At 47.5% G+C, this 26,983-nt stretch overlaps 3 protein-coding genes across 4 annotated transcripts; 1 reads left to right on the forward strand and 2 right to left on the reverse strand.

Moving 5' to 3' along the window:
- Window positions 1–12: 12 nt before the first annotated feature.
- LOC147606069 (exocyst complex component EXO70A1-like) lies at window positions 13–26,390 on the reverse strand. 2 transcript variants are annotated; one of them, XM_086792810.1, is made up of 6 exons: window positions 25,879–26,390; window positions 25,569–25,780; window positions 686–818; window positions 476–546; window positions 254–383; window positions 13–135 (listed from the first exon to the last, which is right to left on the reverse strand). In XM_086792810.1, the coding sequence occupies exons 1-4, from the start codon at window positions 25,879–25,881 to the stop codon at window positions 514–516; spliced, it is 381 nt and encodes a 126-aa protein (XP_086648936.1). In that variant the 5' UTR covers window positions 25,882–26,390; the 3' UTR covers window positions 13–135; window positions 254–383; window positions 476–513. The 2 variants fall into 2 exon arrangements, with proteins under 2 accessions (XP_086648936.1, XP_086648937.1); XM_086792811.1 differs by having other exon boundaries at window positions 68–141.
- Window positions 12,502–15,044, forward strand: LOC147606070 (uncharacterized). Its single transcript, XM_086792549.1, has 3 exons — window positions 12,502–13,943; window positions 14,074–14,389; window positions 14,497–15,044. Exons 1-3 carry the CDS (start codon window positions 12,502–12,504, stop codon window positions 14,953–14,955), a joined length of 2,217 nt encoding a protein of 738 aa, XP_086648675.1. The 3' UTR covers window positions 14,956–15,044.
- LOC147606071 (uncharacterized) lies at window positions 19,924–23,002 on the reverse strand. The gene is made up of 3 exons (XM_086792713.1): window positions 21,166–23,002; window positions 20,720–21,035; window positions 19,924–20,612 (listed from the first exon to the last, which is right to left on the reverse strand). Exons 1-3 carry the CDS (start codon window positions 22,623–22,625, stop codon window positions 20,154–20,156), a joined length of 2,235 nt encoding a protein of 744 aa, XP_086648839.1. The 5' UTR covers window positions 22,626–23,002; the 3' UTR covers window positions 19,924–20,153.
- Window positions 26,391–26,983: the final 593 nt, after the last annotated feature.

Raw genomic sequence — 26,983 nt, forward strand, 5'->3', positions numbered from 1 at the left:
TTACATAAGGTGTTCATGTCCATAAATGAAAAAAGATGAAGACATCAAAAACTTATTTAAATTTGTGCATCATCTTTGTCTTCATCTTCATCTTTGCCCACATCTTCACCACGTGCGCCACCACCTTTATCATCACTGTCACTTTCAACATTGTCTTCTTATGTTAAATAGTGATTCAATACAAAAAAGTTAGCAAGAAGTAAAACAAGTTGGGTGATAATTAAAATTCAAGTTCAACTAGTCACCAAGTTACCTTGCTGAGCTCGTTGGATATCCGCATCGGTGACCACTACCTCGTGTTTGGGCCACTCCCAAGTCTCAGCTTCGTTGTGCTGCTTTTGCAGTACTTTTTCTCTCAAGCCATTAGGGAGCGACCTACTACCCTTTCGTACAACAAATTACAACATGCATGAGATATGAAATCACGATGACAAATGAACTAGGCTTAGTGAAAAATGGCAAAGACAAATCTTACAAGTCATGCAAGCCAGCTTGCCTTTCCTTCGATGATAATTAAAATTGTTTTCCTTCGATGATAATTGGAGCCTGGGGAATGCGAGGAAGATCGAAAAAAAGTTGTAGTCCTCTAGCATTGGGTCAAAGTTCCAACGGTATTGGAAGAAGAACAGTTTCCTCAGCTGAGTGGAAAAGGGCTGCTCTAAAGAGTTCAAGTTCAACTACTCACCAAGTTACCTTGCTGAGCTCGTTGGATATCCGCATCGGTGACCACTACCTCGTGTTTGGGCCACTCCCAAGTCTCAGCTTCGTTGTGCTGCTTTTGCAGTACTTTTTCTCTCAAGCCATTAGGGAGCGACCTACTACCCTTCCGTACAACAAATTACAACATGCATGAGATATGAAAAATGGCAAAGACAAATCTTACAAGTCATGCAAGCCAGCTTGCCTAGTCTGATTCAGAAGTGTCATTATTAATGGTTTTCTTACGTAAAATGTGGAGTAACAGTTGAGAACGTCATCTAGTATAGGGTGTAAACAGTGATGCTAGCAAGACTGCCCCCCCCCCCCCCCCCCCCCCCCCCCCCCCCCCCCCCAAAAAAAAAAGGCTCTTCCAGCCTCCTCCACCCTTGCACACAATTCCCCAGCCCTTCCCCCACCTGTGCAAGAGCTGCAACCTCTTCCTGGCCTATTCACGCTTTTTGATCCATATATACCAGCCTAAAGAGACGGAGTAATGGAAGAAGAGGCTGTACGCCTCCGATCCATTTCTTGGATGAATATGTAACACATTGATATGCAGCATCTCTCTCTTTGACTGAAGGTTCTGTCAATTGATACTGTTCACTAATAGATTAGGATTCAACTTCCTTATCTGCATCTTCAATTTTCGGAAAGTTCTTAAGTTCTTCAAGCAACCTTTCATGCACCAAATGGTTAAATCCTTCGAATTGAATTCGTGCAAGTTCTGGCAGCACAGGTGTGTTTCTATCTCCTCCTAAAATTACATTTTCAAGCAAAACTATATCAATTAGATTTCCTTTCCTTCATTTCTAGCCCTCGCCTCCCCCTGTTACATTATCCACATATTCACAAAAATAATTTTACTGGCCTCCTCCAAGCCAGCTGTAGCCCCTTCCCTGCTTTCCATCTTTGCTGCTCTGGCTGCCTTCTCTGCTGCCTTGTTCCTTGCCCCTCCAGCCTCCATTTTGTTTTAGACCCTCTGTAACTGGCCTAGCACCATTGATAGTGAATATTTACTTGATTGAATAAGAAACAAGCACGAAATGTAAATGGAACAAATGAACAAATTTGTACACTAGTGTTGTAAGAAAATACGACTTGTGCGTTCACAAACACACCACAAGACAAAGAACTTAAAGCAAGAGAGTTGGAGAACAAAACTGAATTACAAACTGAGAGCCTCCACCCACAACACATGCACTCCAGCAAGGAGCTTTGATGGCAATCTAGGTAGACTCTAAAACAGAGGATGCCATGCACTAGCAAGGGCACACCATGCAGTGAAGATAGATCTTGATTGATGATATGGCTGCCAAACCCGTCTAGATATAGTATCCAATGTCGGTTGTATCATAGGTCGGCCACCCTATGACTCGTCTAGATAGACTGAACCGACCACATCATCCGTTCATAGACTGAACCAACCACATCATCCGTTCGGGTCCCGCAATCCAAGGACAGTTGTGTCCTCCAAAAGATCTCCTTTTACCCTTGAGTGTGGCCTAACCACCCGCACTTACATGCATCCGATTTGGCATGGTTCCAAATCTACATAAGCTGTCTCCTAATCATGTAGCCACCTGTGGCTAACCCTAGTGTCTTAACTTGGGCACTATTAGGTGTTCGGGCATGATCAACACAAAGTGGATTCTCCTCACAGGATTTTTCTGAAATTAGATCAATTTGCAGAAATCTGAATCCTCCCATCCACCCAAAAAAAAAAAAAAAAAAAAGAGAGGGCTTTTGGGAGTTTTCGCAAAATTGAAATTTGTGCCTTTTCTGGTCTCTTAGTGATTTGCAAAAATTAGGAGATTTTTCTTTTTTTTCCCCCGACTAGCCTTAAGGCTTAGATCCTCCCGTAGTTACATTTTTTCACCGTCCGTAGACGCCCGCCAATAGGCGATGCCGCCTGCTGGAGCCGTGCGGGGCGGGAGGGGGGGTGGGGCGGGTGTGTTGAACTCAGGACCTCCCCTAAGTCCTAGACAATCATCTCTACCATTTGAGCTATCACTTCATTGGCAGAAATTAGGAGATATTGTGCTTATCAATCGGCGATTTTGTTCATGGCTTCGGTCAATTAACCAGGGATTCGATCGATTTGGGAGTTTTATCAAGCTTTTGTTCAATTAACCATTTAGGGTATTCAGGGCTTCTATATCTCAGCAGCCAATTAAGGGAATATTATGGTTTTTTTGCATGTAGCCAATTTTGGGGATTTCAGATAAAGGGTTTTCGTCAAAATTTTTGGGGATTTCTTGGTGGATTCTAAAGTATCTCAGTGCATTCCCATCCGATCACGCATTCATTAGCTTATTTCAGTAAACATTTTTAAGTATTTTCTTATCTGCATATTCAGTTTGGGTGCTACAAGCTCTCAGCATAGGGGTGTTCTTTCTGTTTAAAGCACTTAGTATTTGCAATTAAGGGATTTTGTGTTTGTGGGAATTATGGCACAAGCAACTCCACATGTTTGGGATCATGTCTTATGAGGATAAGTTGGATGGCTCCAACTATTCATTGTGGAGTTTCATGATCAACAATTTGCTCATAGCAAAAGGACTATGGGACACTATGCCAGGTGATGACACTAGGCCACCCATTCTCTAGCCAGCCACTCCTCCTCGTGGTGGTCAAGCTATGGCAACTCAAGTGGTAGCTGGAAGAGATCCTCCAATACTTGTTCCTCCTCCTACTACTACTCTAGAACAACAAAGATGGGATTCTAGAGATGCACAAGCTATATCACTTATAGTGCTTTTAGTAAGAATGAATATTATTCCCCACATTTGGTCTTGCAAGACAGCCAAGCAGGCTTGGGACACCTTGGAGTCTATGTATCAAACTCGGAATGAAACACGAGTTGCCTAGACAGTTAGATATTCTGTCAAAGGATGAAGGCAACTCTATGCCTGAGCACCTTACAAAGGTAAAAGACTTAAGTGAGCAAATGCTGAACATTGATGAGGTAATTCCGCTCTAAATTGACTGCCTCCCTCTTATCTTAGTTTTCACTCCTCTTTGAATCTCTCTATGAGAGGAGAGGCAAAACCAAGGTTGATTCAAGCCAGCTATCTTCTCAGGAAGACTCATCGACCAACGGTGATGCTTCTAAAGCCAAGAAAAAGGGCAAGCATTATTGGCACAAGCCTCACCATTACATTGGTGAGTGCAAGAAGGGGATTGCCACCGAAAAGAAGAAAGAGTCTAGAAATACAATGTCAGAAACCTATGATGAAAAGCAGCAAATTCAACCAATTTTGTTGAACAGGATTGGACCTTCTAGCTATGTCTCTTTCTGCATTGGATATTCAGCATATTACTTTGAAGGAGAGGCATATTCAATAGATTTAAGGTTGCATAATGTTGGAGTGGAGATCAAAGTAGCAACACACACATAGATGCAACAAGCAAGGAGAGAGATGGAAGCACAATACTCAAAGTAGATTGATGAGAATAAGTGAAGTGACATGATAAGGTCACTTACACTCAAAGTAGATTGACGAGAATAAGTGGAGTACAAGTGAAGTGACATGATAAGGTCACTTACACACTTATAAGAGTGCGTACATAAGGTCACTTACACACACTTATAAGAGTGGGTACATACGCTCCAGCGAAAAAACCTCCCAAAGAGGGAAAAAGTGCCTCAGCCCGTTATTAGCCTACGTCCACACATCACTACCATATAAAGGGCTACAAATATTATTGGAGTGGAGATCAAAGTAGCATCACACACATAGATGCAACAAGCAAGGAGAGAGAGATGGAAGCACAACACTCAAAGTAGATTGATGAGAATGAGTGAAGTACAAGAGAAGTGACATGATAAGGTCACTTACACACACTCATAAGAGTGTGTACATACACTCAGGAAAAAAACCTTCTAAAGACAAAAAATGTGCCCAATCCATTATTAGCCTACGTCCACTTAAATGGCAAAAAGTGCAAAGCTTTGCGAAGATATAAGCCAGGCTAATCTCTCCTGCAATGAGCCTCTCCTTGATATAATGATAATGCACCTCATTGTGCTTTGTGTGAGCATGAAACTCTAGATTTCTCGCAACGACGACGACTGATGCACTCTGGTTGTTAGTGAAGGTGGAGGTGGAAGACTGCTCTCCAATACCAAGATCTGCCAAAAGACGTCTAAGCCATACAGATTCCACAGTCACTATAAAAGCTACCTTGTACTCAGCTTCACAGCCTGAAGTAGCCACTCTCGGCTAATTCTTGTTCAATGTTAAGCCATGATATACATGAATCACCAAGGTGAAAGCAAAAGCCACTAGTGGACACTCGCATGTCATAACATCCAGTCCAATCGGAATCACTAAAAGCATGCAGCTAAATATCACTCTCCTTAGCATAGAATAAGCCAAGAGACTGAGTGCCCTGAATATCACTGCCCTTAGCATAGAATAAGCCAAGGGACCGAGTGCCCTGTGTAAGTATCTAAATACTTACTTGGCAGCCTACCAATGTTTACTTCTGGGATTGTGCATAAACTTGCTCAACTAGGAGACCCCAAAACTGAATGCCTAGCCTCGTATTATATAGATTCCAACAACCTGGTGATAAAGTGATGTAATATGCGGAAGCTTCGGAGAAGGATCGGTACTTTAAAACTCAGAAATCAGCACTCTTTTCGCGACGGAAATTAACGCACAAACTGAAAGGAGATGTGCAGAAAATAGAGAGAGAAGGGGAAGATGGAGAGGACACAGTATTGGGTCCCAATTACCCTCTGTAGGGCCCCCACCACGGATGGTGTATTTGCTTTATTAGAATGATGTAAATCTGAAAACAAATACAGAAAACTTCACCTTTTCTTGGCTGGAAAATCCTACCCTTGACCTTCAGAAATCCACCCCTTTGCTTGGAAATCTCCTTGGCTTGACTGGCCCTTGATTGGCTTGAGCACTTGGTGAAAACTGAGATGAATGATGGGATTATGGCCTCCACTATTTATACTCCTCCTGAGGAGCAGTCGGCCAGCTGAAAAAACAAGATATGTCCCACGACTGGTGAATAAATCCCAAAAAATACTACCTTTTTTTCCTAACAGGCTGAAAGTGATGCGCCTGCTTTTGATTGGCTGGACACCACTTTTGTCCACAATCCCAAGGCTGGGCAGCCTGTATGGGCTGCCCCATACATGCCCTACAGCCATCTAAAGGCTGTAATCCCCTGGAGATTGCCTGATCTATGCCCTAGGGCTGTCCTACAGCCCCTCCATGGCTGGTGGGTCCAGCCTGGGCCTGCCTGGCCCTCATGGGGGTGGTTCTACACCATTCCCATGCCCACACTCAGATCCGGGGTAGTCCTATGGGCTGGCCCCTTGTCCTCTCAGTGATCTGGCATCCGGTACCATACCAAATACACAGAACCACTGACATCATTCTAGAGGGAGACTCACAGCGCGGACTGGCACTGTTTCATGTGCAGGACAGTGCACACCTGACCTCGAACGACTAAGATGGATCCCTGGCTGACTCGTCCCGGACTGGGCTCACATGGGACCAGTTCACCATCCCAGGTCCTGCACCTTCTGTACAGAAATGTCTACGTGGCATCCAAGTGCGGGATGCACGTGACATCCCCTTCTGCTTAACTTGACGGAAGCTGCATAGCCTCCAAATAATCCGTCAATAATGCCGGATAGTCTTCGAAAAATTCTTTGTCGAGCCATACTGCTTCATGAGTTCCTCGGTCCTAAAACTTCGTGAGGAACTGTCGTAGTCTTCGGCTTGAGCCATGCTTGAAACGGTGCAGAAGGATCTGTTCTGGAACCATTACTTCTGCTTCATCAACAAGGTCTGGTTCCGCTTCGTCTTTGACCTCTGAAGGGGGTGGACCTGCATATGGCTTTAACCAACTGACATGAAATACATCGTGCATAGTCTAACTTGGAGGTAGCTTTAACTGCATAGACACCTCATTAATCTTTTTCCGGATGGGAAATGGTCCGAAGCTCCTGAAAGACAACTTTGGGCATCGTTGCCCACCTGCTTCAATCTTTGCTTCATAATCCGAAGATACACCCAATCCCCTTCTGAAAACTTCATGTCCCTTCGGTCTTTATTGGCCTGTCGAGTGTAGGCCTCTTGCGCTTTAGCCAATCTGTCTTTAACGGACTCTAGGATCTCCTGGTAAGACTCCGTCACTCTGTTCGCCTCAGGTACTGAAGACGAAGTCCTGGTTAACAACGACTGGAAAGGCCTTCCAAACGCTGCCTCATATGGAGTCCTTCCAATAGCTGAAGAAAAAGAGTCATTCAAAACAGCTTGAACTAAAGGCAAAAACGATTCCCACTTACCTTGCTGATCGTGGACATAACACTTCAGCACATCAAAGGCCAACTGGTTGTATATCTCTGTCTAGCCATCTGCCTGTGGGTGGAATGCACTGGAAAAATTCAACTTAGTACCAAAATTATCAAACAATGCCCTCCAAAAATGACTGGTAAACTTGGCATCTCGGTCTGACACTATGGTCCTAGGAATCCCGCCAATCGGGTACCAATGCCGAATGAATAGCTGGGCAACATCCTCGGCGGTCACATTGGCCCTGCAAGGAATAAGCATAACAAATTTGCTGAACCTATCAACAATAGTTAAACACTACGTATTACGCTTACTCGGACTGGGAGGCAGATTTGTGACAAAGTCCATCGAAATATCCTGGAAAGGACCCTCAGGAATTGGCAAAGGCTGTAACAACCCTATCTTCTTTCCACGAGGAGCTTTCACCTTTTGACAAATGTCACAGCGTTGTACATATGTAAACACATCACGCCTCATCTTTGGCCAATAGTATTGCCGTTCTAATTTCTCCAGAGTCGAATTCATGCCCCTATGACCACTTGTAATGGCGTCATGGGCATCATGGAGAAGAGCTGCCCGGAATGATTTCATGACACATAGTCGGCCTTTGTAGAAAAGCCAACCATCGCGTATCAGAAAATGGCATGGTCTTGTGGCATCCAATGCCTGTTCCCACTGAGTACCGAATTCCTCGGAATCCACGTACGTGTGCTTCATGTCTTCTAGTCCTGTACCAACAAGGTCAAGTCTAGTGGTCTGAATCGCAGATACTTGTCCCTTCCTGCTCAAAGCATCGGCCACTGGATTGGCCTTTCCTGGAAGGTACTCAATCATACCACCGAACTGCTGGAATATCTGACTCCAGCGGTGTTGTCGATCACTCCATTGTGCACTTGGCATCGTCTGAATCCAGCGCAATGCCTGATGGTCAGTGCGAACCTCGAAGTCACGGCCATACAAGAAATGTTTCCAATGTTTCAAGGCTTGTATAGCTGCTAGGAGTTCACGATCATAGACTGAGTAGTTCTTTTTGGCGGGCAGTAACTTACGAGACATGTAAGCTACTGGATGACCATTCTGTTGCAACACACATCCAATTGCGATGTTACTCGCATCGGTGATCACTTGAAATGGTTCGTCCCATGAGGCAAGGGCTAAACAAGGCGCTTCTGACAAAGCCACCTTGAGGTTCTGGAATGCCTCCAATGCTCGTGGAGTCATTCGAATCTTTTGCCTTCTTGTTTTCACTCCCTTTAGCAGATCGGTGAGGTCTGCCGAGAGATCAGAAAACTTGTCAATGTGGGTGGAATATGCCTGGCATATACCCACAAATGATCTAATGTCATAAGCGGTCTGAGGTACTTCCCAGTTAACAATCTCGGCCACTTTAGCCGGATCAAGTCGAATGCCTTCAGCACTGATTTTATATCCCAAGTAATGTACCTGGAAACAGATAAAATTCTGCCTTCTTTTCATTGACATAGAGCTCGTTGCTTTCTAGCAACTTAAGGACTTTCTCCACATCAATGTCATGCTGCTCAACTGTAGCTGAAAATATGAGTATGTCGTCCAGAAATATGAACACACACTCTCCAATCAACTCCCGGAAAATACGCATCATCATGCGGTTAAATGTAGCTGGGGCATTCATCAAACCAAATGGCATGACCACAAATTCATAGTGGGCCCGTTCTGTACGGAAGGCTGTTTTGGGGATGTCCCCCTCTACAATCCGTACCCGGTGGTACCTACTTTTTAAATCCAATTTAGAGAACACCTTAGCTCCATTCAGCCTCTCGAGAATATAGTCAATTCGAGGCATTGGGAATCTGCTCTTGATAGTCAGCTTGTTGAGTGTACGATAATCGACACAACCGAGAAGACCCATCTTTCTTCTTGACAAACAAGATCGGTGCTGCAAATGGCGACACGCTGCGACGGATGAAGCCAGCTTGCAACAATTCTTGGAGTTGGCGGTCCAACTCCGATTACATTGCCTTAGAAAGGCGATACGGAAACTTGCTCGGGGGTTTCGAGCCTGGGAGGAGGTCAATCTTGTGATCCTCCGGTCTGGACGGGGGGAGCTGGGGAGGGAGACTGTCCCGAAGAAAAATCTTCTGAAACTTTTCATGGAGAACCGAGTACTTCTCGGAAGCACTGGCCACCGTCTGGGCTGTCTGGATGTAAATCATCGCACACTGTGTGCCTTTCCTGACTGCTCGCTTAGCCTGCAAGTGGCTTATGAGCGGAAAGTTTGGAATACCTGGCTCACACTTAATGGTCACCGGGGTGTTTGACACATTCCGATTGATCTAGAATGTGTGCTTGTCCCACTTGACATCAGGAAGAAACTTGTGAAACCACTGGATACCCAAAATTATGTCTGCTCCTACAAGAGGGGCAACCATAAAGTCACGCACAAACTCTATGCCCTGAATCACTAACTTAGCACCTAGAGCTTCATACTTGACGCTCGTTGTCATACCTGTGCTAAAACCCTCCACCTGTTTGTCCACCAGAGTCAGCTCGAAACGGGCACGCCTAGCGGCCTGTTCCGTGACCACATCCTCCGTGCTGCTGCTGTCAAACAAGACGACGACTCTCTGGCCACCTATGTAGCCAAAGGACTTGAGCAATTTGTTGCGCTCATACTCCTGGTCATGGGCGCCCTTCTGCTTATCTTCGAGCTCCCGGCTAATAATTGCTCCAACTGAAGCACCGGGGGTTGAAGAACTAGGGGTAGCCGCTGGGGTCTATTAGGAGAAGGCTATCTCATATAGCGGGAGGGAGTGGGAACAACCACAGGTGGTCTTTAGTGCCAAGTGGGGTCTCCTCCTCTATCTGTGAGGAAAGGGTCAGGCCTCCAAAGTCGCAAGAAAGCTTCTCGCCGCTTCCACAAGTGGTCTGAACCTCCCTGTAACTTTCCCCACTAACCGCAGAGGGGGTGAATGATATCAAGCCATATGCTCCTATTGGTCTATGCCGGCGGAGTGTGGGTACCCTCGATGGCCTCGCTGCATCTAGCACGCGAAATGTGCTAGGCTGCTATGCTACTACAAATCTCCCCTCTCTGGCATGAGCCTGGCCACCAGTCGCCTGTAGGTGGGGGGACTATGATTGGTACTATTGCAATACGATGGTGAGATATCTGAAGGCCTAGCCCTCCCCCATCCTCCTCATAAGCCCTGACCACTCCAGCCTCTGTAGCCCAAGCGACAGTGCCCCATGCGATGATCCGGGTCGATGCCCTTTCCATAGCAAAGATGCGGAGAATCCTCTGCCAAATCTGGTGAGCCTTCGAGCAATCCCAAAGGCAATGTCTCTAAGTTTCCTAGGGGTGGCCGCAAGCTGTTGGTCGACCACCAACTGCCAACCAAATACCGACCGCTAAACTCCTATGTGCTATCAACAAAAGAAAGAGGGTGATCTTTCTTGGCGGAAAACTGTTCCACAATCTCTTCCAAAAATCTAAAAGGAAACACTGTGAGAGGCCCTGAGACTGCCAATGTGCTGCTAGTACTGCTAGTGTGCCATCAATCTCGGGTATTTGGATCCTACGGCCTAGCCGCGCAGTATATGCGAAGAAGGGGGCATCCAGAGTCTCCTCCCGATCCGCTGGATCATGCCAAGTCCACTCTCCCGGATTCCACTGCAGGCGCGTGAGAGGGCGGCACTCCCATATCCATAGCCACCATAATCTCTCCCTCGTGCCTGAAAACCAATCACCCTCACCCTCTGCAAGGTGCAGCCACTCAAATCCTCCAAAGGCAGCTTAGTCTCTCTAGTCTGCCTTAGGATCCAATCAAGAAAGTGAGCAGACCACTATCCTCATCTGCTCCGTGGACTGCCACTAGGATATCATGCCGGGTAAACACTCCTAGCCACACTGGGAGAGTTAGGTTTGGGCGAATTAGCCACTCCTGAGGGATAGCTGAGTCGATGTCGATGTTGAGCCTCTCTGTGCCCGGATCCCTGTCAAGCCTCTCTCCTGAACCTCCGGGGATATTTGCCTGTGGGCGATCCAATCTCCAAGAGACCTGGCTGGTCCCATGTTCAAGGCGCCCCAAGAAACGTGCGGTCAGGCCCCTTGCATGTGGCCACTAGGTAAACAGATCAAGGGGTTCCAGACCAAAGGCTGCCGAAGCCGCTCCTCTACTGCAACTAGAGCTATCTGTCTGAGGGCGGGCCTAAGGTGCTCCCAAGCACGAAGTAAGTTGGCTGCAAATCTGTCCTCAAAAGCCAGGCTAAAACCATAGGCTCACATCTCTGTGAAGATCCAAAGGGCCCCCAAGACCCAGAGTGCAGGCTGAAATCCGGGCCAACATAAAATCCTTCCAGGGCTCACCATCAAAAAGGAGGCCTCTAACATTCAACTTGCCCAGCAAGGCACGGCTCTGAATAGCCGGGTCAATGAGGCCTAGCCCCCCTCTGCGATCAGGCTGAATAATCACTCTCCATGCCACCTTGGCCCTGGCTGGTCTCCCATCACTTCCAGCCCATAAGAAATCCCGGATCAATCATTGTATCTTGCCAATACAAGCCCGAGAAAAGGCCCAGCACGAAGTGATGTACAACATGGTGACCAGAAGTACCTAGTTCGCAACAACCACCCTACCTGCTAGGAATAGCCTCGCCGAGCTCCAATAAAGAAGCTTCTTCCGAATACTCAGAAGAAGCGGGTCGAGCTGCTGCTCGAGAGAGAGATCACTGCCAACCTAGCAGTCGAGATATCGAACTGAAGTGCCCCTTGGGATCCACTCGAAATCCTCAGCTGGTCGCCAAGTCGAGGCAGGTGCTAAGCCTACCCAAAAACCACACGACTTGTGCCAGTTGATCTATGCTCTTGATGCGCGACAAAAAACCTTAATCACCTCCGCAAATCTCTATAGATTCCCCACATCTCCTGCCAGGAAAGCTGCAGTGTCGTCTGCAAACTCTAAGTCCAGCAGCTCCTCCTGCGTGCGGAGGGGAAGGAAGGCGCAATCCTTGAAACCAACTCCTGGGCAGAGAGAAAACTACTCATGGCCTCAACAACGAATAGGAAGAGGTAAGGTGCTAGAGGACAGCCCTGTCTAACCGAGCGGGAGAGCATAGTTTCCAGAAATGGCGTTTCTGGAGCACCGAAACGCCGAAACGTTTCGGAAACGTTTCCAGAAACGGAAACGGCGTTTCCAGCTTTTATTTTTTTCCAGGGTTCAAAAACCCGCGTGCTCTCTTCGCCGGCATTTTTCGCTTCTTTCCGCCGCCTATTTGGAGCTGCTCTAGCCATCTACCTTGCCCTCTACTCCTCTACCTCCACATCAGCCCTCTACCACGCCCTCTACCTCTCTACTTGGGGCCTCCACCTTTGCCATCTAAGCTCTACCAAGCAAGAAGGAGTCACACCTTGCTCGCAGCCTGCAGGACCAGAAAAACAGCCTCCACTTCTCGAATCTCTCCGAGTCTTCCGACCTCGAACCGCACAAGTAAGTTAAGTAACATGGCTCGGACTCCGGATCCTTTTTGGCAGCATGTGGAGCAAGTGGGGGCTTATGCAGGATCTGGTGGCTCCAGGAAATGGAGATGTAAATATTGTGGGTTGGTCAAAACGGGGAGTGTCACCCGTGTGAAGGACCATCTTGCTCATGTTCCATGCCCCTCTGTTCCTCTAGATGTTCGGAAAAGCCTTGAAATGTGGAGGCAAAAGCGTTTTGCCGTTCCCGAAGAGGAAGTATCTACAGCAATGGGTGGTCAAGAGCATGAAGCTGGTTCAAGTCAAGCAGCAGCAGCAAAGAGGGCCAGAGGCAGAGACACAGGATCAGATTTCTCCTCTACCTCAGTGTCGGGTGTGCATGCAAGGAGGACTCCTTTGCCAGGTGATGTATCACATTCACAAGACACCCCTCCAATAAATATTGTACAAAGGGCTAGCATCCAAGCAGGATTTCAAAAGCAAGCAATTGCAGAGGCAACTAGGGAGCTCACCCGGTTGTTCATACGGTGTGCCATTCCCTTTCATGTGGCCAAGACAAATCAATGGAGGAAGACCATGAGGGCCATCAGCCGCATTGGATGCGAGTGGGATGGCCCTACATCTGAGGCTCTGCGGACACGAGAGCTAAAGCGGGAAAAATCATGCATAGAAGTGCAGCTAGAGCCCTTGAAGGAAACATGGAAAAAGTATGGCTGCACTATATTGTGTGATGGGTGGTCAGATGTACGCAGGAGAAATGTATACAATGTTTTGGTGTCATGCTGCAAAGGCACTATGTTTTTGAAAGCCATTGATGCCTCCCTCCCAGGTCTCACAGTTACAGGTGCATTTATTTGGACACATATAAGGGAGGCTATAGTGCAAGTTGGGCCTGAGAATGTTGTGCAGGTGGTGACAGATAATGGAAGTAATTGTAAGTCTATGGGCTCTATGCTAGAGGATGAATTTCCAGCCATTGTGTGGACCCCTTGTGCATCACATAGCCTCGACTTATTGATTGAGGACATAGGTCAAATACAATGGGTTGAAGCCATCTTTTGCACCGCACGAAGCATGGTGAAGTTTGTGAAGAAGAGGCCAAAAGTCTTGAGCATGTATCGGGCCTACAGCACTCTTGAGCTATTGCAGCCTGCAGCCACCAGATTTGCATACATGTTCATTGTGCTTGAGAGACTCCTGCGAGTCCGCAGAGAGTTGGTACGCACTGTGTACTCAAATGAATGGCTAGAGTGGGATGAGAGAGAGAGCCCCAAGGCAAGAGCTTTTGTGCGTGATGTCATGAGAGAGGAGTGGTGGGTAGAGGTTGAGGGGTTGATCAAAACTCTCAACCCCATCTACACAGTGTTACGCATTACAGACATGGAGGGCAGTACTCTAGGCCTTTTATACGAGTACATGGACAAGATTGGGGAGGCTCTCAACAAGCAAGACTACTTGAGAGCAGAGCAGTAAGTCTCCTCAGTCATGGCTACCCTTGCTTTACTTCTTATCTTTATTTTACTCTTGAGTCGTTACATTGGTCTCGACTCTTGACTCTTGTTTTTTGTCCTTTTTTATCTTATGGTTTGATCTCTAAAGGGTTGATGAAATCAAGGTTGTGTGGAATCGGCGATGGGATTGGTTTCACAGGCCGATTCATGCAGTAGCACATGTATTGCATCCTTTGTGGCGAGATGAGGAGCAATACAAGAACGAGGAGCTAGAAGAAGGCTTCATGACATACATGAGGAACTTGACATCTGGTAATGTGCACATGCTGAAATGTATAGAGGATGATCTCTTGGCCTTTCGCAACCAGACAGGGAGCTTTGGTCGAGAGACTGCAAAGCTTCGAGAGACTCAGCTACAGCCTGTCTCATGGTGGGAGAAGTATGGAAATTGTGCTCCCACGCTGGTAATTCACTACCCTTAACTACAGTTTACATAGTACACTGTACAATGTGCATCTTTCTTGTTTCCACTTAGTTCTAATTTCTAATTGTATGTGCATTTCAATAACAGAAACGCATCGCCATTCGAGTGCTCTCACAGGATTGCAGTTCGGGTCCATGTGAGAGGAATTGGAGCACTTGGGCCCTCTTCCATACAAAGAAGAGGAATAGGCTGAGTACCGCTCAGCTAGAGCGGTTGGTGTTTTGTCATTGCAACCTCCAGCTCCTTGAGAGGAATGCCCGACATCCGGAGCCTTCACAGGTGAATGTGGATAAGATCGACATCATGAGGGAGAGGTTCATCCCAGAGATCCCACGGAATGAGCGTGATATGTACACCTTGCTTTATGAGGAGCTGACAGTGCCGAGCCACAACACCCGCTGCACCACCCATTCTCAGAGGCAGAGGGGGGGATCCATCGCTTCCACTTCAGCAGAGGCAGAGGACCATGATCCTACCATTTCTTCATCTGAGCCTGACTCTCATGAGTCGGAGGATGACTCCTCCATGGATGATCTTGATGAGTGATTTTTGGAGCACTTAGCTCTAGGATTTTGTCATGCCAGCAGCTGCTGCCAGCCTGCCAGCCACATGGATATTTTTTGATCATGTTTTGTATTTACTGTAGTCTATACATATGGATTATGGATTATGGATGATGGATGATGGATGATGGATCCTGTTTTGTATTGACTCTTTTGAGGCTTGAGCCTACAGTTGTCATTTTTGAATTTTGATCTATCATTTGAGTCTTTGACATTGAACTTAAGCAAAGATGTATTTTTCAAGCTTTTGTAATGTTTTTATTAATTATATATGTATGTATTAAACCCTAAAACCGAAACTCCGTTTCCCCGTTTCTTCCCGAAGGCCGAAACTCCGAAACTCCGTTTCCCGCCGTGCTCCGCACCCCCGTTTCCGAAACTCGTGGAAACTATGCGGGAGAGGGGGAATCTATCGCCCAGGCTCCTTGAATAAGAACCTAGCTGTGTTTGGCTGAGTAAAGTCCTGAGACTCCATGAATCCACTTCATGGGGAATCCCATTCAGCACATAGTACCCTCCGGAAAGCACCAATGCACCCTATCATAAGCTTTCTCAAAGTCTAGGAGTAGCACAATGAGGTCCTGCTACTGCATCCTGGTCGAAGCTGTCGCCTCCCAAAAGGTAAAGATGTTGTCCAGAATGCTCTGATCCTGAACAAACCTAGTTTGGGTGTCGTGGATCAAGTCTAGGAGAAACGGCTGAAGTCTCCTACTGATATGGCTTTGGCCAAGATCTTATAGGCTGTCCCTAGAAGAGTGATGGGTCTCCACTGCCGAATCTCCAATCTGCCACCACCCTCCCTGGGAATCAAGTGAATCAAGCCCTCTGAGAGCCTCTCTGGCATGGCACCTGTGATCATAATCTCATTGAAGGCAGCTCGAAGGCCACCTTCCATGAGGTCTAAATGGCGAAGAAAACAAGAGGCTGGAAGCCCGTCTGCCCTTGGGCATTTTCCCCTGGGTAGTGCCGTCAATGCCTCCACCAACTCCTCAGCAGTGAATGGTGTCAATAAGAATGACCGAAGAGAAAGGGGAGCCACCTCCCTCGTATGCCACTAGACCCTCTCGCGTGCATCCACCACCTGTGGAGATGCTGGGGCACCAGTGAGGGATCGAAAAAAGTCTATAGTGATGGCTCTCACCTGGGGGGGGGGGGGGGGGGTCTTAAACAATAGTTCAATCCTGGCCACGCAACTTGCGAATACCGTCTCTCCTCCTGTGTGGTCCGGCTATCTCAAACAAATCCCCTGTGACTCGAGGGCCTGGCATGATGCCTGTACTCCACCTTCCTCTCCTCTATGGATCTAATCTCCGTGCTAGCAGCAGCAAGCTGCCTCTTGATCCACTGGATATCCAGGGCCCTCTCATGAAGCCGCTGTAAAGAGGCAAGACTACTCCTCTCCTACTCCCGAAAACCCTCTAGTCAGCTCTGAGCTGCCTCCTGCAAGAAACATCTAATCTCTCCTATGCCCTCATCCAATGTGCGCGCAGCAAAGCCTGAAAGAAAATCCAATCCCGCCCATATCTGCTCTATCTTGCTGCAAATCTCGGGGTCCTGAATGAGGCTCTCTGGAATCCTCGAGCTCACATGCATGTCATGCCTCCACGGGTCCTCTAAGGACAAAACAACCGAGGCGTGGTCTGTAAATGAAGTGCCTGCCAAAATACCAATCATACCCCCTCGACTGCAAGCCCACTCATCAACATAAAATCTGTCAAGTCTAGAGAGGTTGGGGTCAGTGCTGCTCCTATCTGACCCCGAGAAGCAAAGGCTCACGGGGCTACGCCCAAACTCTGGAAGATGCCAAGAGTCATGTCCCCTAACTGCAAGAATCATCTCCTCCCAAGCTTAGTACTCTGCTCCTGACATTGTGGCCGTGCCACCTCCAAGTCTGTCCTCTGCTGCCTCTATCATGTTAAAGTCACCGCCCAAGCACCAAAAATCAGCCTGATGGAGGGCCTACCGTACTAAGCACCAAAAGAGGGCTCTACCTGCAGCAACGTTCGCAGCATAAACGTTGAGGAAGCCAACGCTATCCTCTCCAGTAGTAATGATAATCCTGCACACCCAGGACAATGAGTCCTAAGGCTGCCGACAGCAGCTGCTCATCACTAACAGATATACACACCCCTCCCTATGTCCCTAAGGAGCCGAAGGATGGGGACCAAAAAGTGCGACTCTTGCCTGGAAGAATCTTCCCACATCTGCGAGTGCGCCTCTCTGAGAGATGATGCTCCTGGAGGAACAGGATCTCTATAGGTCCCCCCCCCTATGGCCCTCAGAAGCTCACCACGTAGGACGCCACGTCTATGAAAGCACTGAGGCCCCCCTAAACCTGGATGTTCCATGAAACAATCCGCATATCAATCTAGGTGTGATGCGGCACTAGCAGAACTGCCCTCCCCTCGAAGAGTCTTGGGCGGGGGTTTGGATGGTGAATAATCACAATCCACACGGAGGCGAAGGCGTGCCAGGTGGGCACAAATCTGGTCCTCCATGTGACGCCACTTTGTACGAGCGCGCGCGTATGCATGCTCCGGACTCCATCGATCACAGTAGAGAGATCTGTAAGAGGGGGGAAGAGGTATTGCAGCAGAAGTATGCATGAACACAAAAAGCAGCACCTCCAAACAGAGTACTATCTCCCTGTCCTGGCCTCGATGGGCTGAACCTCCAAGCTCCATCCTAGCCAGAGGCCAAAAATAGGTGAGGATATATGTGATGTAGAGATCGTCGAGATTGTGGGAGAGCTCAACTGCCTTACCCTGGATGGCAGCTGCCACCAACTCAAGATCCCACTCTATCCCCGGGGATGCACTGAAGGGGAAATAGAAGATCATCAGGCTATTATCTGGCATAGAGGGCTTGGAGTGGTGCAAAACCACACAAACCTGAATAGGAACTACTGTCTCCTCAAAAACGTCAGTCCCTTCTGTCAGCAAAAACCAGAAGAAACTGTAACCCACAGACTGTCCTAGGATCTTGGGGGGGCCCCTTGGGACTCTGGCGGGAGAGCCCTCACCGGGGAGGCAGCAATGGTCATCTCCACCGGCTCGGAAAAGCGGTGAATCAAGCGACGGATTGATCCTGTCGGCTGCCTCCGCTCCTGGTCATGGGCTACTGAGGGGGCGACAAGAGTGCTCTAGAGAGGCAGAAGAGGGGGAGAGGGAGACCTCAGACGGGTAAAGGCGGGGCGGAGTGTACTGGAGTGGGTATAGTGGGTGACGAGATTGGGAGAGGGGGGGGGCAGAAGGTGGGGGAGGCGGCGAGAGAGGGCGGAGGGGCGGAGAGGCCGAGGAGGGGTGCTACTGTGAGGGATCCATCAGAGAGAAAGCTGAGGGGAGGGACCCGTTGGGGGCTCAGAGAGGTCGGCCGGCTTCTCTGAACCCTAGGGGTCGGGGTGGGATTCTAGACAAGAAATCGGCCGCCAAACTAGTGGGGCCGGAGGGGCCCGCTCCGGGACTGGAGAGGGTGCGTCACTAACGGGAGAGTGCTGAGATAAATGCTCATACTGTGGCAGAACCGAATCCTCCCGAGATCTGCCAGCCTGGAGCACATGGCGGCAACGCTCGGCTTTGGTGGTCGTTTGTTGGTGTCATGGGCGCGGTCCAACTGTCCGCCACTCGCCGTCCGCCGGATCACCCGAAGTCGAGGCCTGGTGCTCTCCTGACTGAGGGCCTGCCTCTCACTCTACCCCCTAGTGAGGGTCAACACGAGAACCGGCGAGAGAAACCACCAGAGGCGGTCTCCTGGACAGTTGCTGAGGGCAAGCTCTAGCTAAATGACCCATCTATCTGCAAATGAAGCATTGGCCTGGAAGGCCAGAATACTCCACACCCTGCTATATGGGGTCACCTCAGAGGCCAGGAATCGATATACAATGCAGTATAGACTATGGTGTGGCTACACAGATGCGTAGGAATGGAATCCCCGCTGCCCTTGCGAGGGCCAAGGCAGCGGCAAGCGAGGGCCAAGGCAGTGGTCGCGGGGCGGGGGGGGGGGGGGGGGGGGGGGGGGCCTCCATCACTCTCCCGATGACACCACCAATCACTGGGAGAAGAGGAAGGTACTCCTTCCTAAGGTCTAGGAAGCAAACTGTTACTGGGAAGCCCGAAATGCCAGCCAATGGGTCAGACACTGGCGGATGGATAGAAAGAAGACTTGCGTTGTACGCAATGCAAGGGGACTCAGCTGCACGACTCAATCTGACGCCGATGGTGAGTCAAACTCCACCTGGTAGTATCCGCGCCCCAGAGGATGAATATCGATGATCTTGGCAGGTTCACCGATGAGGCTGGCCTGTAAAAGATCCCTGAGCTGTCCGCACAGACTAACCTCTTCACCCCGGTCTGTCCCAAACTTCACCTTTTTTCTTGCCTCATTCTCGACAATTTTATGCCATAATCAAAATTTTCCAAAAGCATATGCCTTATGCTATAGTCATCGATCGGTAACATAAAGTAGGAAGAACCACCCAGTGCAATGGAAGGCATCTTACCACAAAGATAAGCATGCACAAGCTCAAGAGGAGACTTACCTTTTTGTCGCTTTCGCTGAGGTGGAATCACCACCATCTCTAGCCTTGTAATGCCTCCTCCTCCTCCAAAAGTACATAAATCCTCAAATGATAAAAGCGGGACTTAAAAACCAGAAGCGACCACACCATCACATTTCTGAGGCCATTTCCAATAACTGTAATCTCATCTCCCACGTTCTTGATCCTTGTAATGAATGGCTCTGCTACTTCTCCGATGCTAGCTTACTCTCAAGCATAGTTTCCACGAGTTTCGGAAACGGGGGTGCGGAGCACGGCGGGAAACGGAGTTTCGGAGTTTCGGCCTTCGGGAAGAAACGGGGAAACGGAGTTTCGGTTTTAGGGTTTAATACATACATATATAATTAATAAAAACATTACAAAAGCTTGAAAAATACATCTTTGCTTAAGTTCAATGTCAAAGACTCAAATGATAGATCAAAATTCAGAAATGACAACTGTAGGCTCAAGCCTCAAAAGAGTCAATACAAAACAAGATCCATCATCCATCATCCATCATCCATAATCCATAATCCATATGTATAGACTATAGTAAATACAAAACATGATCAAAAAATATCCATGTGGCTGGCAGGCTGGCAGCAGCTGCTGGCATGACAAAATCCTAGAGCTAAGTGCTCCAAAAATCACTCATCAAGATCATCCATGGAGGAGTCATCCTCCGACTCATGAGAGTCAGGCTCAGATGAAGAAATGGTAGGATCATGGTCCTCTGCCTCTGCTGAAGTGGAAGCGATGGATCCCCCCCTCTGCCTCTGAGAATGGGTGGTGCAGCGGGTGTTGTGGCTCGGCACTGTCAGCTCCTCATAAAGCAAGGTGTACATATCACGCTCATTCCGTGGGATCTCTGGGATGAACCTCTCCCTCATGATGTCGATCTTATCCACATTCACCTGTGAAGGCTCCGGATGTCGGGCATTCCTCTCAAGGAGCTGGAGGTTGCAATGACAAAACACCAACCGCTCTAGCTGAGCGGTACTCAGCCTATTCCTCTTCTTTGTATGGAAGAGGGCCCAAGTGCTCCAATTCCTCTCACATGGACCCGAACTGCAATCCTGTGAGAGCACTCGAATGGCGATGCGTTTCTGTTATTGAAATGCACATACAATTAGAAATTAGAACTAAGTGGAAACAAGAAAGATGCACATTGTACAGTGTACTATGTAAACTGTAGTTAAGGGTAGTGAATTACCAGCGTGGGAGCACAATTTCCATACTTCTCCCACCATGAGACAGGCTGTAGCTGAGTCTCTCGAAGCTTTGCAGTCTCTCGACCAAAGCTCCCTGTCTGGTTGCGAAAGGCCAAGAGATCATCCTCTATACATTTCAGCATGTGCACATTAGCAGATGTCAAGTTCCTCATGTATGTCATGAAGCCTTCTTCTAGCTCCTCGTTCTCGTATTGCTCCTCATCTCGCCACAAAGGATGCAATACATGTGCTACTGCATGAATCGGCCTGTGAAACCAATCCCATCGCCGATTCCACACAGCCTTGATTTCATCAACCCTTTAGAGATCAAACCATAAGATAAAAAAGGACAAAAAACAAGAGTCAAGAGTCGAGACCAATGTAAAGACTCAAGAGTAAAATAAAGATAAGAAGTAAAGCAAGGGTAGCCATGACTGAGGAGACTTACTGCTCTGCTCTCAAGTAGTCTTGCTTGTTGAGAGCCTCCCCAATCTTGTCCATGTACTCGTATAAAAGGCCTAGAGTACTGCCCTCCATGTCTGTAATGCGTAACACTGTGTAGATGGGGTTGAGAGTTTTGATCAACCCCTCAACCTCTACCCACCACTCCTCTCTCATGACATCACGCACAAAAGCTCTTGCCTTGGGGCTCTCTCTCTCATCCCACTCTAGCCATTCATTTGAGTACACAGTGCGTACCAACTCTCTGCGGACTCGCAGGAGTCTCTCAAGCACAATGAACATGTATGCAAATCTGGTGGCTGCAGGCTGCAATAGCTCAAGAGTGCTGTAGGCCCGATACATGCTCAAGACTTTTGGCCTCTTCTTCACAAACTTCACCATGCTTCGTGCGGTGCAAAAGATGGCTTCAACCCATTGTATTTGACCTATGTCCTCAATCAATAAGTCGAGGCTATGTGATGCACAAGGGGTCCACACAATGGCTGGAAATTCATCCTCTAGCATAGAGCCCATAGACTTACAATTACTTCCATTATCTGTCACCACCTGCACAACATTCTCAGGCCCAACTTGCACTATAGCCTCCCTTATATGTGTCCAAATAAATGCACCTGTAACTGTGAGACCTGGGAGGGAGGCATCAATGGCTTTCAAAAACATAGTGCCTTTGCAGCATGACACCAAAACATTGTATACATTTCTCCTGCGTACATCTGACCACCCATCACACAATATAGTGCAGCCATACTTTTTCCATGTTTCCTTCAAGGGCTCTAGCTGCACTTCTATGCATGATTTTTCCCGCTTTAGCTCTCGTGTCCACAGAGCCTCAGATGTAGGGCCATCCCACTCGCATCCAATGCGGCTGATGGCCCTCATGGTCTTCCTCCATTGATTTGTCTTGGCCACATGAAAGGGAATGGCACACCGTATGAACAACCGGGTGAGCTCCCTAGTTGCCTCTGCAATTGCTTGCTTTTGAAATCCTGCTTGGATGCTAGCCCTTTGTACAATATTTATTGGAGGGGTGTCTTGTGAATGTGATACATCACCTGGCAAAGGAGTCCTCCTTGCATGCACACCCGACACTGAGGTAGAGGAGAAATCTGATCCTGTGTCTCTGCCTCTGGCCCTCTTTGCTGCTGCTGCTTGACTTGAACCAGCTTCATGCTCTTGACCACCCATTGCTGTAGATACTTCCTCTTCGGGAACGGCAAAACGCTTTTGCCTCCACATTTCAAGGCTTTTCCGAACATCTAGAGGAACAGAGGGGCATGGCCCTACATCTTTGTTTGGAACATGAGCAAGATGGTCCTTCACACGGGTGACACTCCCCGTTTTGACCAACCCACAATATTTACATCTCCATTTCCTGGAGCCACCAGATCCTGCATAAGCCCCCACTTGCTCCACATGCTGCCAAAAAGGATCCGGAGTCCGAGCCATGTTACTTAACTTACTTGTGCGGTTCGAGGTCGGAAGACTCGGAGAGATTCGAGAAGTGGAGGCTGTTTTTCTGGTCCTGCAGGCTGCGAGCAAGGTGTGACTCCTTCTTGCTTGGTAGAGCTTAGATGGCAAAGGTGGAGGCCCCAAGTAGAGAGGTAGAGGGCGTGGTAGAGGGCTGATGTGGAGGTAGAGGAGTAGAGGGCAAGGTAGATGGCTAGAGCAGCTCCAAACAGGCGGCGGAAAGAAGCGAAAAATGCCGGCGAAGAGAGCACGCGGGTTTTTGAACCCTGGAAAAAAATAAAAGCTGGAAACGCCGTTTCCGTTTCTGGAAACGTTTCCGAAACGTTTCGGCGTTTCAGTGCTCCAGAAACGCCGTTTCTGGAAACTATGCTCTCAAGGTTATGCATCCTTGTTTGATTCATGGTCTCATATTGGTTTCAAAAACTAGCCACGCTTGTGGCAAAAAACATGTGCTGAATCATGGTCATAACACTGATGGTGCACACAGTGTCTCCATCCTTTCTTCTCCATTGCAAAATAAGAGCTGAATCTGGTGGTATTGTTTAAGTTGGATCTACACAATCCGAAGTTGCCTCTGGCCTCCTATCAAGCCCAATAGTGGTGTCTCACACTCATAAGAGGACATAATTGACCTCAACTTGAACTTCCACATTTTAAAGTTGGTTCCATCCAACTTCCTTTGCCAAACACCCTTGCAGCTATATTATTTCTAGATTGAGCCACTTCACCAGATCTGCTACCACAGAGCCACTTGCAAACAAGCCTTGTCTAGAGCATGTGCTCAGATACCATGTAAGAATGTACGACTTGTGTGTTCACAAAAACAGCACAATCCTCCACAAGCCAAAGAACTTAGAGATGGGGAAAAATATAAATTTCTATTGCAAACTCACTTGCAAAATGATGACATCTGCCCGCCCATGCACTTTGGCAAGGAGCTTTGATGGCAATCTAGGTAGACTATGAGATGGAGCATTAGCAAGGGTGCACAACGCAGAGAAGATAGGTCTCAACTGACAATTTCAATATGTCAAAGGAGACTCCCAATATATATATAGTACCTAGGGTTGGTAGTATCATAGGTCCCCATCCAAGATCATCTGGGCGCCCATTCTGGCCCTGCAACCCGAGGACTAGGTGTCCTCCGGAAGATCTCCTCCTAATCTTGAGTCCTATTTGGCATGGTGCCAAATCTGCATAAGCTGTCTCCTCACCATCTCGCTACTTATGGCAACCCTAGTGTCTAAACTGGCTGAGGTTGAGCGTCCGGGCATGTAGCTTCTCCTCATATGGAGGGCCTTACAAAATAGAGCAACTTGGCACCCGCATAGTAACAATGACGAGAGTGAAGCATTGATTTCCAACAGGTGTATTGTGCAGTGACTGCTCCAGCACACAACACTAGAAATCAAAGATGGGCCCATCCCTCCCTTCTTGGATGTATTTATGAAAGTTTGTACAGGCTTCATGATGCATCCCACTAGGCATACACTAGCCCCAATGGGTCTTCAAAAATGTGCCAAAGCTGCATAAGCTGTCTCCTCACCATCTGGCTACCTATGGCCGACCCTAGTGTATAAACTGGGCACTGTCAAGCGTCTGAGCATGTGGCTTCTCTTCATATAGAAGGCCTTACAAAATACAGCAACTTGACACCCGCATAGTAACAATGACGAGAGTGAAGCATTGATTTCCAACAGCTGTATGGTGCAGTGACTGCCCCAGTACACAACACTAGAAACCAAAGATGGGCCCGTCCCTCCCTTCTTGGATGTATTTATCAAGGTTTTGTACAAGCTTCACAGGCACACGCTAGCCCCAATGGGTCTTTAAAAACCTTAGCCCTCAGGCTCACATCAAGCAAGTGCAGCTCTGTCAACCCAAAACCAGCCATTCAGAAAACTCTTCCTGCAAGTGCATGTGTGGCGGCTCCATGCAAGGCTTCCAGTGCTAAAGGTTGCGGGGCAAACTCTTTGTTCAGGAATTACATGTGGCAGCTCCATTTGGAGATTTCCTGGCTTGAGGGTTTCCATTGACAATCTACATTGAACTCTTTGTAATTTTTACCATCTCGGTCTAGGCTTGTCAGCAGGATGCATCAAGACTTCTGAAGCTTATACAAAATTGATAAATATATTTCAAGAGGGAGGGACCAAACCATCTTCGGTTCCGGTGTTGTGTACTCGGCCAGTCATTGCACCCATACACACTTGAAAATCCAGGCACAGCTTGCCTGTAGCCAGATCTCCTACTGGCTAGACAGTGGGAAACACATTAAAGGCTATCCAAAACCCTAATGCACTGTAGATACACTCACTCACACAACAGAGACCAAGAGGCAAGAGATTTTCAATTCATGTGTTGTCTTCATCTTCATACTTGCCTGCTTATCCCAAAAATGAAGTAATTTGCTTATAATGTGCCGTCTCAAATGTGAACACGTTAAAACAAGTCCTAGCTAAACCTAGCTAATATGAAGACCTAAACTGATGTCCAATTAAACCAGATGTGGCATGTAACAGTATGAGCAGTACATCCGTATGTCCTCAGATCTACTCTCTCACCATGGATGGCCATGTTACAGACTCTCCACTTTGGCCTGTCAAATGGACGACCCAGTTTCCACATGTTCCTCCAGCTAAATGTTCACAAAGTATTCCCTTACACTTTCTTTTTGTGTCACGCATGAAGAAGATTTTGTTAGGCACAATGGAGTCTCCCAAGGTAATACTGCTCCTGACTCCTCTACTTCTCTAAGGCATGATATAATGACCCTCCCAGCCCATGGAGTTGCCCAATCCCCTAAAACTACCAGTGAAGCCAGAATTGGCAAGTTAAAGTCTAGTCAGAAGAACGGTTGAAAACATAACCCCATCTTTCATTGTTGCAAGAGATCATAATAAGAAAGCCAAACCAACTTACTTTAATAGTAACTTCATACGGTTCATTACATAGCTTGTAAAAGGATGCACTGTGCCATCTTCAGAAGGGGGAAGTCCCTTGCTTACATCCTTTGCAACAGCTTCCTTAAAATCCGTGAAAGTTTCTTCAGCAGACTGGGCTAATCCTTGTGTTAGGCCCAACACTGCTTGTTTAATACGCGCCGATACTTTTCCTTCAAACATCATTTCAATCTGTGAAAACAGTGGATTCAGATTCAAACAAATCTGTAGCCATCAAGATTCCCTGTGATGATAATATGCTGGACGAAGTAGTTGAAGAGAAGTAATACCATTGAGAGAAACCTCAACACATATGGTAAGACAATGAAGTACTAGGACTCATTCCAACCAGATACATTGTTGATGTCAAAAAACCAATGTACAGTCCACAGCCTCCATGTAATTAACTCATTTGGGTAGCTTCCCTAAGAAAATGTTTGTAACCAATGTAGCTAACTCACTCACGCAGCAGGATTAAGAAAATATGGCAACAAATTATATGAAGCAACTCAAGCAGTTTGGTAATCTTTTTGTCATCTGACAAAACATGCAAGAATGAGAAAGCTGTATCCTTCTGGATATTAGATATATATATATACCTAGATGAATCCAGGAACATGCCCAAATTCACCTTTTAGAAACGTGCATGTTATATACTCATGGTAGTCCACCCACAAGACTATATAACTATCAACTCCATTAGCATAGTATGGACAAGAGAATTCAATTTTTTATTTTTTCCTTGCCCTTTCAAAGCTACATAAAATCAAGATCCTTTTTGCCGAATTAATGTGGTTTAAACATACCAGAATTAATGTGGTTTAAACATACCACTCAGTTGCATAACAAGAAGAAAGTAAAATGCCTAGCTTACGTGGTTTTAATGTACCACTTAATTGCGAGATGAGGTGCCATGCCTGATGTGGGTTGAAGACACCACTTAGAATAGAGCTGAGAAAGATCAGCCATTTCAAGGGCACCTCATTCAGCATCAAAAGTGTCAAACCTCCATGCAAGGAGCACCAAACGAAGGACAATAGAAAGAGAAGGGAAAAGTTAGCGCCCTGGTCGTAAGGATGTCGAAGCCGGTGTAGGCTGAAGCCATGTAGAGCTACGGCTTCGTGGAACATGCCACTAACAGAAAACTTGCCGGAAACGTTGTGGGTCTACACATATGTATAGATGCTACAACCGGAAGGAGAGATTTTTCCCGAGATTCACTTGCGCATGAACTTCCTCTTAGAACCTTGGAATAGAGAACCTTAGTATGGTGTGTGGCCAGTAAGGTACATAGTGGACGCTCCGGGCCACTGGTATATATAATGGTTGGGTGGTTAAACATGGTATGCAACGCTAGGTTTATTTTTGCTATTTTAGAGCTCTTCTTCTTTTCTC

This window comes from Cibotium barometz, chromosome 58 (assembly GCF_041138505.1).
Source record: "Cibotium barometz isolate CiBa-2024 chromosome 58, ASM4113850v1, whole genome shotgun sequence".
Taxonomy (NCBI): Eukaryota; Viridiplantae; Streptophyta; class Polypodiopsida; order Cyatheales; family Cibotiaceae; genus Cibotium; species Cibotium barometz.

Excerpts from the sequence above, each read along its gene's own strand:
- LOC147606071 (XM_086792713.1), bottom strand. The coding sequence starts at position 22,625 with ATGGCTCGGACTCCGGATCCTTTTTGGCAGCATGTGGAGCAAGTGGGG. Across the intron at positions 21,036-21,165 it reads GACTACTTGAGAGCAGAGCA|GGTTGATGAAATCAAGGCTG; the intron begins GTAAGTCTCCTC and ends TGATCTCTAAAG. Across the intron at positions 20,613-20,719 it reads GAAATTGTGCTCCCACGCTG|AAACGCATCGCCATTCGAGT; the intron begins GTAATTCACTAC and ends TTTCAATAACAG.
- LOC147606069 (XM_086792810.1), bottom strand. Across the intron at positions 819-25,568 it reads CGTATGAAGTTACTATTAAA|TAGGTCGCTCCCTAATGGCT; the intron begins GTAAGTTGGTTT and ends ACGGAAGGGTAG. Across the intron at positions 547-685 it reads GAGCTCAGCAAGGTAACTTG|GCTCCAATTATCATCGAAGG; the intron begins GTGAGTAGTTGA and ends CGCATTCCCCAG.
- LOC147606070 (XM_086792549.1), top strand. The coding sequence starts at position 12,502 with ATGGCTCGGACTCCGGATCCTTTTTGGCAGCATGTGGAGCAAGTGGGG. Across the intron at positions 13,944-14,073 it reads GACTACTTGAGAGCAGAGCA|GGTTGATGAAATCAAGGTTG; the intron begins GTAAGTCTCCTC and ends TGATCTCTAAAG. Across the intron at positions 14,390-14,496 it reads GAAATTGTGCTCCCACGCTG|AAACGCATCGCCATTCGAGT; the intron begins GTAATTCACTAC and ends TTTCAATAACAG.